At 38.3% G+C, this 12409-nt stretch overlaps 1 protein-coding gene across 3 annotated transcripts in view; it reads right to left on the bottom strand.

Annotated features, from left to right (window-relative positions):
- Positions 1 to 9647, bottom strand: part of grk3 (G protein-coupled receptor kinase 3) — a 79071-nt gene extending 69424 nt beyond the window's left edge. The window contains exons 1-3 of one of the 3 annotated variants that reach the window (XM_037753713.1): positions 9114 to 9647; positions 8073 to 8414; positions 7829 to 7950 (exon numbers count right to left, since the gene is read on the bottom strand). In XM_037753713.1, coding sequence (XP_037609641.1) covers positions 7829 to 7950; positions 8073 to 8075 — 125 coding nt within the window. In that variant the 5' untranslated portion in view covers positions 8076 to 8414; positions 9114 to 9647. Of the gene's footprint in view, positions 1 to 7828 lie in introns of all 3 variants that reach the window. The other 2 variants (XM_037753715.1, XM_037753714.1) reach the window with 2 other exon arrangements.
- Positions 9648 to 12409: the final 2762 nt, after the last annotated feature.

Genomic DNA, 12409 nt, shown 5'->3' with positions numbered 1-12409 from the left:
CCATAACTTCCGCCATTTCTGTCAACATGAAAAAACACGTCACAAGTCGTGACCTTTAGAAGGCACCATATATCTGTGATGTCTGCTCTGTACAGGCACCTTTAGTGCAAATATGCTTCTGCTCTAAAAGTGAAGAGTCAACTAGGCTGATCTGAGGTCTCATTTCCATCAAGCTAAACTCCTGCTAACCTCGACACTAACGTACCCTATTTCTTCATCATAACAGAATAACAATTCGCTGCAAGTTCTGCTAAAAATCGACAGAAGACAAGTCACTAAAAATAGTGACGATCCGGCTGAAACAGGGTTAGAGGTTACAGACGCTGGTGGTGACTCAAGTGTGACAACGGCATGCTGCTTGGAAAACTGTGGTACATGTTAAAGAGTATGAGTGCTGCTGAGGGAGTCAAATGGGCCCATTGGTGCTTTTCCTAATGAGTCACTGCTTCATCCAGGAGGGACATAAACAGTGAACACCCCCCGAGAGGACCACAAAATAATATTAAAACGTTACGAGAATCAATATCGCACTAATTATGTTTCTGAAGAAATTACAATAATAAATCATACGGATGCCGACTGAGCCGCTGACGAATGATGCTCATTTTTATCTAGAAAACCAGACTAATTAATATTCTATCTAGTTTTATTCACTGATGGAATTAAAACTTCATCTAAATTAGAACCTGCTCTCAGTTTCCACTTTGGCTGTTAACGTTACAATAGTTATAGTTTTGCAGAAATCCTGATTAAGGTGTTGTTAAATGCTTAAAAGTGTATCTGTGGTTTATTATCTACAAGCGTTAGGAGTCGATCAGTACTGCTAGCAAGCTAGAGAGTACAGGGCTGGAAAATGAGCTAGCGACAGAATCACCACTCAATAAAAGACAATTCATTTGCTAACTTTAAATATTTAAAACAATACAGAGTGCTGGTTTTCTCTGGGCCTTAGCCGAGAGTACAAACACCAGATTGTGGTGCATGTTTACCAGATAACAGGCTAACTAGGCTAACTTTATTGACTACTACATGTAGGGCTGTAACGGTCCGTGTATCCTAACAAGATCAGTACGCAGAATACACGGTATGAAGATCTCGTGCTTGCCCCAAACTGCATGTGATTATCATAAAGTGGGCATGTCTGTAAAGGGGAGACTCGTGGGTACCCATAGAACCCATTTACATTCACATATCTGGAGGTCAGAGGTCAAGGGAACCCTTTGAAAATGGACATGAAAGTTTTTCCTCTCCAAAATGTACCCTAAGTTTGGAGCGTTATTTAAGTTTAACTCCAAAGCCTGGTTCTGAACCGAATCGTGACTTCTGCGTGCCGTTACACCCCTACTGACTGACTACAGCTCCAAAAAATGAGAAACCTGCTCCCAGTATTGATCCTGCCTTTGATTTAATGTCCGCAGGGATGTTGTATTGTGATTTCAGCTCATCCCTTCTCTCTGTTTTCACTCGTATCTCTACCTCCTGGATAACTCCGCCGTGTCTCGTCTCTTGTTTGGATTTCTCGATAACGGCGGGGGCGTTCCGTCCCGTCAGATCGCCCTCCCTCCCCCCACGCCTCCAGTGCTGCTGTCTAAAATCTCACCTCTCTGCCAGAGGACACAGACCTCGGCCCGCCGAGAATGTGGCAGCACCACGCTATCTCCAACGTGCCACATTTAACTCCCCCCGACGAGCATGCGGCTGAAAGCTTCACACATGCACCGCTGCTAAAACCGGGCATGCGTTATAAAAGTTTGTATTTTCAGAGACTAGTTTTCATCCATACACTCCTCTCACATTATTCTCACATCTTTTATAATCCAAACTGAATTCTCTGAAGCACTCAAAGCGTGATAACGATATGTGTGATAAGGCTGCACAGAAAGAAACATAATGCCACCATTTCATCCAGTTATTGTGTTAATAATGACCTAGGTGACATGTTTTAAGGACATTTTCATTTTGTGTGAGTGTTGCTTTGCAGCCTGATTTACTCGGCTTTTACGGGTCCATTAGCTGAGGCTTTTATCTCTGCAGCTCCTGTGTGATAGTGGGCAATAAATAGCATATCTGACATTAAATCACTTAATAAAGCACATTCACAGAAGCAGCTTGTTCTGGTTTGTTGGTATAGAAAACGCCTCTGCGTGATGCAGTTTGAACTATAAGAACCGTGTGTTCATGTATCGGTTTCATCTACATCAGGTGTTTGATGATGTGCTAATCAGTCCGGTGTTGTCTTTAGTATCGTCAGCAGCTCACCGGCTCATGGTGGCCGATCCTTAGATTAACTACCAGCGTCGACGTTTCACAACTTGGATTCTTGTCTGAACATCTAATGAGGAGCAGCCGACTCAGTTAGCGTGACGTTCAGTTTCACTGTCCAACACTGTGATGACACACAGCCTAAACTGTACAACTTTACACCGTACGTGACGGTACGACAGAGTATTAGGGCCACACTGAGGGGGAAAACAAATCTGAGATTTCCAGAATAAAGTCATAATATTATGAGAAAGAAAAGTTATAATTTAATGAGAGTAAAGTCATACTATTATGAGAAAGAAAGGTCGTAATATTACGAAAATAAAGCCATTTCCTCCTCCACTGAAGAGTCAGTTCCTCCATCAGGTCCGAGTGGTTCTTTCTTCAGAGTAAACTCAGTTTCTTGTACAATCTTTTCCAGGTCCTGATACTGATGATAATGTGATGCTGATGAGCCAAAAGATGAAGTATGTGGTTATTTGTGAAACATAAACTAAAGTATAATTTCACAAGATGCTCCACGTTCCTCATTTTCACACTATTCCCCCTCTAAAATAACACGTAACATAACTACTTGATGATATTACGACTTTATTCTCATAATATTACGATTTTTTTTTCTCGTAAACTTATGACTTTATTCTTATAAAATTATGACTTTTTTTCTAAAAATGTGTTGTCGCTAAAATCAATGAATAATCGCAGTCTCAATATTGATCAAAATAATTGTGATTATCATTTTAGGTTAAATAACGCTCTGAAGTAAAAACTAAATTTTTGCGAGGAAAAACTGTCATGTCCATGTTCAAAGGGGTCCCTTGACCTCTGACCTCCAGATGTGTGAATGTAAATGGGTTCTATGGGTACCCACGAGTCTCCCCTTTACAGACATGCCCACTTTATGATAATCACATGCAGTTTGGGGCAAGTCATAGTCAAGTCAGCACACTGACACACTGACAGCTGTTGTTGCCTGTTGGGCTGCAGTTTGCCATGTTATGATTTGAGCATATTGTTTTATGCTAAATGCAGTACCTGTGAGGGTTTCTGGACAATATCTGTCATTGTTTGGTGTTGGTAATTGATTTACAATAATTAATACATACAGCAGCATATTTGTCCACTCCCAGGTTGATAAGAGTAGGGCCGTCACGGTGAGGGAATTTCCCCTGCGGTGATAATTATTGGCTCAACAGTGTGGTATTATTGCAAATTATTTAATTTATCCTGATTGTAATGCTATATAAATAAGCTTTATTGTTAGGCTATGATTAGGTATATTGTTGAGGACAGTTTTAAAACAAATTAAATACTTGTTTATTGTTAATTGCAGAACACAGAAGGGCAGCGTTTTACCCAAAGTAGAATAAATCTTTCAACTCTCGGCGATCAGATTCAGCGTATAATAGACGCTCAGCGCCTCGCCACGCTGCTGCCGTTTATAGCATGGTGTAGATACGCGGCGCTCCCATTGCAAAGAATTCATCCCCTGCAGTCGGCTTGTCAATAGTGCGGCATTGCAGTATTGCGGTTATTGCGACAGCCCTAGATTAGAGTATGCAATACTTGATAAATCTCCCTTTAAGGTACAATTTGAACAGATAAAAAACTATGGACAATCACAGGATCAATCGTGATTAAAGATTTGAATCAACTGACAGCCCTACTAAATACACGGCTTCTGTTTGACAGCTTCTGTTTGACGTTAGCTGTTTACATTTGTCACTTGCAGCCGATGCGTGGGAGCAGGCTACAAACTTTTTAGAGCAAACTTACAAGCCTGCAAAAGGTGTTGCATGTTCAGAATGTTGGTTATTAGTGGAGTATTTCCTTTAAGAGTCCACAAAGACCCACCAGTGACCACGCTAGTTCTCATATCTACTACAGGATTCAGGAACGGGAGGACATGTAACGCAAATTTGTGACTAAAAGGTTCTCTGTTAACGGATCGTCGGTCTCGAGGGAGCTTCACGTTTCTGCAGGTTCATTTTAAAACCAGACTGACACAAACTGAAACCAACAACTGTCTGAAGGAAGGAAACCCTAAAAAAGACTCACAAACGGTTAGCAGTATACGTGACGTCATCAGAAGCAAATGGGCTCAAACATGCAACCCCCACTGACATTGACTCTACACTACTTCAACTCAAGTACTGCACTTAAGTACTGCTTAGAGGGATGTGTACTTTATGCTACTTTATACTTCTACTCCACTACATCTCAGAGGGAAATGATGTACTTTTACTCCACTACATTTATGTGACAGCTTTAGTTACCAGTTACAAAAAACAAACATATGATCAGTTTATAAAATACAATTTGTTAAAAAATTAAACCCGTGGCTGCTCTAGTTTGGCCCCCCAAAATGTATTTAATAGTTTCATAAAGTCAACGTTTGGATTACAATAACTTTGAAAGTGGCGTTACTTAAATACGGAAGTTACGTGACAAACAAGTCAACGTTTGGATTACAATAACTTTGAAAGTGGCGTTACTTAAGTACGGAAGTTATGTGACAAATAAATCAACGTTGACGTCTGGTTTCACGCGGGGTACGATCAGCGGCCTCCTGGGCGAGAGTCTGATGTTTTCCCACCATCCACCCCGACCTCCTCCCTTTGTCGCTCTTTATACTTCCTGGTTCACGATTACGTGGTATACAGACACCATTCGTAGCTTTTCCTACGAACAGCCTGCAGAGGGACGACAACACTGAGATGCTGTGACTGATACATGTTTGACTTGTTATGTGTTATTAGTGATCACGTTATATAACAGCTAGTTTAGTTAATATTGACAGTTTGACAAACCCCGACAGACATTTTGCTCGTGCCCTGGAGGTGAAATAGTTTTCTTAAACCTGTCAAGACGGCGTTTATATCATTCAAAACTCAAACATATGAGTGGCGATTCATCTAGGGTAGCACATTTCATTACAGAACATCCTTTAATTAAATAATTTCAGTTGGAGAAGCTTCATATTCATTACTGTGTGTAACTAACTCACTGTCTGGATCGCTGCTTTCTGCTGATCTGCTGAGACGAGTCAGTCAGTAACTGAACGGCTGACCTCCTCCCTCCAAAAAAAATCACTCCTGCTTTAAATATGATGCTTGTTTAACTCACGTTAACACGTGAGTGGGTGTGTCAGTGATCCGTTGGTGATTAATAAACATGGAGAACAAGGTGATGGATGTAAATAAGTCAATGTGACAGCGCTGCCGGCTGAGATCTGTTCTGCACAAAGCTCACACAACGGTGATCATTTGACTAAACCCAAATAGCTCCGTCAGAATGATAAACACAAACGTCTCAATAACCAAATTTTAACCACATCCTCTTCAATCAAGGTGCACGGCTACATGCCTTTAAACCTGGTCTGAGGTGACACATTCAGCACAGCAGCAGGGACACAAAAAGGTGTGCAGATATTGGTCACTGTAGTCTCATCTGATGGCCTTCTACTCACACAGAGAAGCTGCACATACTGATGCATCAAAGGGCCACAGACGAGACATACAGAAAACATCATTTATGATCAGATTGGGGGCGCAAATGGAGAATGTTTGATAGAGCTTCTTCATCATTAAGGCTTGGTATTGTTAGGGCTGCACAATTAATCGAATATTAATCGCGATTTTGGCGTCCCACAATTAAATGAACACGATTGACTGTGTCATGCCGCTGTGCGCGCACCCTGCAGCGGCAGCCTGTGAAAAACTCTCCTAATAATAATAATACTAATAAATCAGTTTTACATAGCACTTTTCAAAGATCTCAAAGATGCTTTACATACTGTAGAATAAGAATGAAAAACAAGCAGTAAACTCTGGAGTAAAAGAGTAATATACTCTTAAACTTTTATGGGGAAAACGAAAATACACTGAATTCAAGTGAAGAAGAACCTTATTTTTTTATTTTAGTCTTATTTTGATGCAACGATTTGTACATTAGCAGGAATGTAGCACAACATGGAAGTGAAAGAAGCGCTCTGTCTATTTCAATTTGAGAGTGTAATCAAAATATGTTGTCCCTAAAAATCAATGAATAATCATGATCTTAATATTGATCAAAATAATCATGATTATCATTTTGGCCATAATCGTGCAGCCCTAAGTTTTGCTGTAAAAAATGACAATATTATGGCAAATATTCTGCATGTAGCTGCATCACATGCAACCTGCTATTGTAGCCCTTAATTCTGAGAGGCTAACAGTAGGTTTTGGCTCAGATAGCAAGAACAGGACATCATTAATGCCTGGTTTGGTTTGCAAAAATGACAATATTATGGCAAATATTATGCATGTAGCTGCATCACAACCTGAGACGCTAACACTAGATGTTGGCACAAATAGCAAGAACAGAGGTCAACATTAAGGCTTGGTTTTGTCTGAAAAAAAATTACAATATTAGGGCAAATATTGTGCATCACAACCTGCTACTGTAGCCCTTAGTTCTGAAAGGCTAACACAAGGTTTTGGCATGAACAAGACATCATTAAGGCTTGGTTTGGTTTGAAAATAAATGTGAATATTATGGAAACTATTGTGCATCACAACCTGCTACTGTAGCCCTCACTTCTGAAAGGTTAACACTAGGTTTTGGCTCAGATAGCAAGAACACGGGACAACATTAAGGCTTGGTTTGGTTTGCAAAAAAAATTAAAATATTAGGGCAAGTATTGTGCATGTAGCTGCATCACAACCTGAAAGGCTAACACTAGGTTTTGGCACAAATAGCAAGAACAGGACATCATTAAGGCTTGGTTTGGTTTGCAAAAAAATGACATTAATATGGCAAATATTGTGCATCACAACCTGCTATTGTGGCCCTCACTTTTGGAAGGCTAACATCAGGTTTTGGCATGAACATGACAACATTGAGGCTTGGTTTTGTCTGAAAGAAATGACAATAATATGGCAAATATTGTTCATCAAAACCTGTTATTGTGGCCCTCACTTCTGAAAGGCTAACACCAGGTTTTGGCACATATAGCAGGCCTTGGTTTTGTTTGCAAAAAATGACAATATTATGGCAAATATTATGCATGTAGCTGCATCACAACCTGAAAGGGTAACAGTTGTTTTTTTGCTCAGATAGCAAGAACACAGGAGAATATTAAGGCTTGGTTTTGTTTGAAAAAAAATGACAACATTATAGCAAATATTGTGCATCACAATCTGCTATTGTAGCCCTCAGTTCTGAAAGGCTAACACTAGGTTTTGACACATATAGCAGCCCTAGGTTTTGTTTAAATGACAATATTATAATAAATATTCTGCATGTAGCTGCATCACAAGCTGCTAACACTAGCTTCCCTTCCTGGTAAGTTGTAGGTGTGAAATGACAACGCAAATGAAGTGGTTGTTTTGTGGAAGCCACTGTGAGTTGCTGCATGTTTTGCAGAAACTGACAAAAGGGAGTCATATTTATATATCATCTCCAGTAAGTCACAGGTTTGAGAGAGGAAGCAGCCCTCCATCTCCCTATATGGCTGCAGAAAGCATGCATAAAAAAACATGCATCCATTACAGACATTGTAAAAAGCTCTTGAATGTTGAATTACCTGGGCTCTGGCAGGATGATTTTCTTACTCGCCCTGGCCGCTGGAGTGGATTTGCTCTTCTCCATCGCCATCAAATAACTCACATCTGCGAGTACTGCTTCGAGGTCCGCCATCTTTCGACCCTGGGACGAGCAAATCGATAAAAATACGCGTTGTGGGGTTGTTTTTAGGGGAGGGGGGATTACAAAAAACACCCAGATGTGAGCAACATCAAGCGCCAAAGTGCGTGACAGCAGCGGCTGACCATCGACTGGAGGATGGTGGTGGAGATGGTGATGGAGATGGTGATGGTGTCGTTGTGTCTCTCCGGCTGCACTTCGCCTTCAAACTACCATCATTGTGACAGAAAAAGAAGCTAATTCAGGAGGAGAGGATATGCAGTCAGCAGGGTTGCTTGTAATCCCATTTAGTGCATTAAAAAAAATCCTTCCTTTGCTTTAATAGTGATGTCTCAGGTAGATGCAGCCAGATGTGCAGACAGCTGTCAGATCCTACAGGTCTCCAGAGACTCTCCTGGTCCCTCTTGATGGTGGTGATGGTGTCCAAAAAAACACTGGTTTGTCTCCAGTCTGGGTCCTTTTTTCTGCTTAAAAATGTAAACAGTGCTAATTTTAGTGGAGTGGAGTCTTTAGAGAACCTGTAGACGTCAAATTGGATGAAATAAAACGTGTAAACTTGGTTAATATCTCCAAAATAAAAGCTAATCTGTCAGACTTGTGATGGCACCACAGGTTTAAAGATGAGCTCCGTAAAAACACACATGTTGTTGTTGATGTTGAGCTTCTTCCTGTGTGTCCTTAAAACCAACTAAAACACCTTTAACCCGAGCTAATCAACAGCCAACTTGTGTTTTAGGGAGATCAATATGTTGGTGTCTGTCTGGGCTAGTTAGCACAACCGAGCTAGTTAGGCTAACTAATAGAGGAATGAGAGTGATTTAATCGGTCTAAACATGTAGTTTAGATTAACTCACATTAGTCTAATGTGTTAAATTAAACACCTAACTTCTAATAGACTCGCTAGTTTAGCGGGTTTAAACACTAACTCGGGTTTTATTGAGTTAATAAGCTAACTAACAGCTGCTAACGGATGAGCTAACGGCTAACTAACGGCTACTAACGGCTGCTAACGGCTGAGCTAACGGCTAACTAACGGCTGCTCGGGTGTTTTTTAGGGAAGTCTGGCTTCTCCGAGACAAAAATGTCCAAAAAAACAATAAAAAAGGCGTCAAAAATAAAAACAAAAATGGCAAAAAGCTAATCCATAGTCTGCTTGTTGAAGTTACCCCGGACTGGTGCGGGAGAACCGGAGAGAGAGCGACCGACCCGGACGCTCCTCTCACCCAGCGAGGAGCGACTGACTGCGGGCTGACGGTGACGCTGCTGTCGGTGGTTGGTGCTGGAGGATGTGGTGGAGCACCGTGGAGAGATGGAAACGGGTAGATTAGATAGTTAACTGATAAAACAGCACATTTAATATTAAAAAAGTCTCATAAATCGACGTTTTAATCGCGTTCTCCCTCCTCTCTCTGACCGACTCCTGCCTGCCAGGCTACCCGCGCTGCAGAGCTCCTCACTCGGATATAAAAAGTAGCTTTAACCGCTCTCCTCCTTCTTATTCTCTGGAGCGTCCTCCTCCAGGTAGTGCCTCTGTTTCTCCTCCGTTAAGCTGCTCGCTTCGCAGCTCCAATATGGCACATGTTCCCAGTGTTTCCAGCTGGACTTCCTCTGCTTTGGGTGTATTTGTCAGTGTTTTCTGAGCTCACACACACACACAGTCAGCCAGAGAGAGAAGCTCTGCTCCGCTTTGTGTCCGACTTCCTCCCACTGCGGCGGAGCGAGGGACGGGAGGAAAACCCGGAGCGGAGCGGCGGAGCAGACTGGATCTGGATCTGGATCTGGACTCACTCACTCACTGGCACATTTTGATTTCTATTTTTTATAAAAACACAAATATATATTGTTTTTAATCAGAAATGAAAGCATACATGTATATCTATTTATAAACCACATTGTCATCCCCTTTTTTTTAAGCACTAAAAAGCAAAATATGTTTAAATATCACTCACTCACTGGCACATTTTTATTCCTATTTTTTTTATACATGTTATGAAAAACAAATATATATGAAGAAGTGTTCAGATCATTTGCAAACTTTTTGATATTGTTTTTTACTCGTTTTAGTAATTTTTTTAAGCACAAAAATGCAAATTATGCTTAAATATTCTTAGGATTCGGTGCAAAGAATGGGTTATTTATATATAATATATATAATTATGATAAAGAAGGCTAAAGGTACAATCATATGATACTAAAATTTAGTTTTATATATATATAAAATATGCTTAAATATCTCTCATTCACTGGCACATTTCTATTTCTATTTTTTTATATACATGTTGTAAAAAACATAAATATATATGAAGAAGTATTCAGATCATTTGCTTAAATTATTCATCTGCAAACTTTTTTTTACTCGTTTTAGTAATTTTTTAAGCACAAAAAAGCAAAATATGCTTAAATATCACTCATTCAGTGGCACATTTTTATTAGTAATGGTAATGCTCCTAATATATATAAATGTACTGTAGACTGCAGCAGGCCACACACTGTGAGACACCAAAATAATATACTGTATATTATTTATCAATAAATGGGATGTTTATACCTTTACCCTGCAGAAAAAGCATGAGTGCATAAAGAAGTATTCAGATCATAATTCATCTGCAAACTTTTTGATATTTTTTTTTACTCGTTTAAGTAATTTTTTAAGCACAAAAAAGCAAAATATGCTTAAATATTCTTAGGATTCTGTGCAAAGAAAGGGTTATTTTTCACCCTGACTAACTATCTTATAGTTAGAATTATGATAAAGAAGGCTAAAGGTACAATCATATTATACTAAAATATGCTTAAATATTCTTAAATGTGAGGATTTGCTGCTTTTCATGTTATAAAAATATAAATACATATTGTTTTTAATCAGAAATGAAAGCATACAGGTTTATTCTATTTATTTTATCTATTTATATACCACAATTTCATCCTCATTTTTACACATTTAGACCGTTTTGTGCTGGCTTACTGTGTTCCCTACAGGACTTTTCTACTACTATTAAAACAGAAAGTGTATAAAAGCTGCAGACTCACTGCAGCAACATTTATCATATTCAATCTACATTAAATACGTTGTTTTTTTCCCACTATTTTTCACAAGGCCCCTGATCATTAATATTACAGCTCAGTAAATATATATTTATAGTGCTTTTGGTGGAAACATAGCGCCGCTTACTGGCCAGTAATGGTAATGCTCCTAATAATAGAAATACCCTGTAGACTGCAGCAGGCCACACACTGTGAGACACCAAAATAATATATATTATTTATCAATAAATTGGGATGTTTTTCATGAGTGCATGAAGAAGTATTCAGATAATTTGCGTAAATGAATTAATATGCAATTTTCTGATATTTTTTTACTCGTTTTTGTCATTTTATTTAAGAACAAAAAAGCAAAATATGCTTAAATATTCTTGAATGTGAGGATTCTGTGCAAAGAAAGGGTTATTTTTCACCATGATTAACTATTTTATAGTTAATTATGATAAAGAAGGCTAAAGGTACAATCATATTATACTAAAATTGAGTTTATATATATATATAAAATGTGCTTAAATATTCATAATGTGAGGATTTGCTGTTTGTTTGTCATATCTGATAGTAAGCAGCAGAATATCTTTGGGTTTGGATTGGAAAATGGCTCTTGTCTATGTTATATTGTTATATATTATATTATTGGATTTTTATAACTATTGCATGAATATTTTAGTGTTGTAGCTGGTCAAAGTAAAATCTGTCCTGTCAGATATAAAAATTAAAATTAAAAAATTAAAATTAAAAAATTAAAATTAAATTAATTCATCTGCAACCTTTTGGATAACAGATTAATCGTTTTAGTGATTTTAAAGCACAAAATAATATGCTTAGATATTTTTTAATATGAGTATTTGCAGCTTTTCTTTAGTAATATCTGATAATAAGCAGCAGAATATCTTTTGGTTCGCTTGGATAAAAAAAGAAATTTCAATCCATCACATTGGGCTCCGGGAAATGCTGCCAGTATTTTACTGTAATTAAAATGATCATCAATCATTAAAAAGTTTTATTTTCTTTAATCTATTCATTTATTATTTAGATTAATTGATAAATGTGGAACAAATTGCGAGAAAAGCTAAGACTTTCAAATCCTGTTTACCATTGCTTAAATACATTTTCTTTGTTATTGTTATTTATTTGTTAGTTTGTTTTATTCATTTTTTATTCTGTTTACTTTTATTGTTTTTATTTAAACAATTCTTTCTTGTGTTTTTACCTTTGTAATGTGTTCTTAAGGTATGAAATGTGCTGCTCCTTTTTTTATACTTCCTTCAATTTCAATGGTTCATATTTTGTTACACTTTGTTTAACTCTTTTTTTTACTGTGTTAGTTGATGCATCTTGTTTTTTGCACTTTCCCCTTTGCTGCTGTACACTGCAAATTCCCCCACTGCGGGACTAATAAAGGAATATTTTAACTTATCTT

The sequence above is a fragment of the Sebastes umbrosus genome, chromosome 19, assembly GCF_015220745.1.
Source record: "Sebastes umbrosus isolate fSebUmb1 chromosome 19, fSebUmb1.pri, whole genome shotgun sequence".
Classification (NCBI taxonomy): Eukaryota; Metazoa; Chordata; class Actinopteri; order Perciformes; family Sebastidae; genus Sebastes; species Sebastes umbrosus.
Note: the sequence above shows the minus strand (reverse complement) of the source record. Positions and strands in the feature narration are given on the sequence as shown.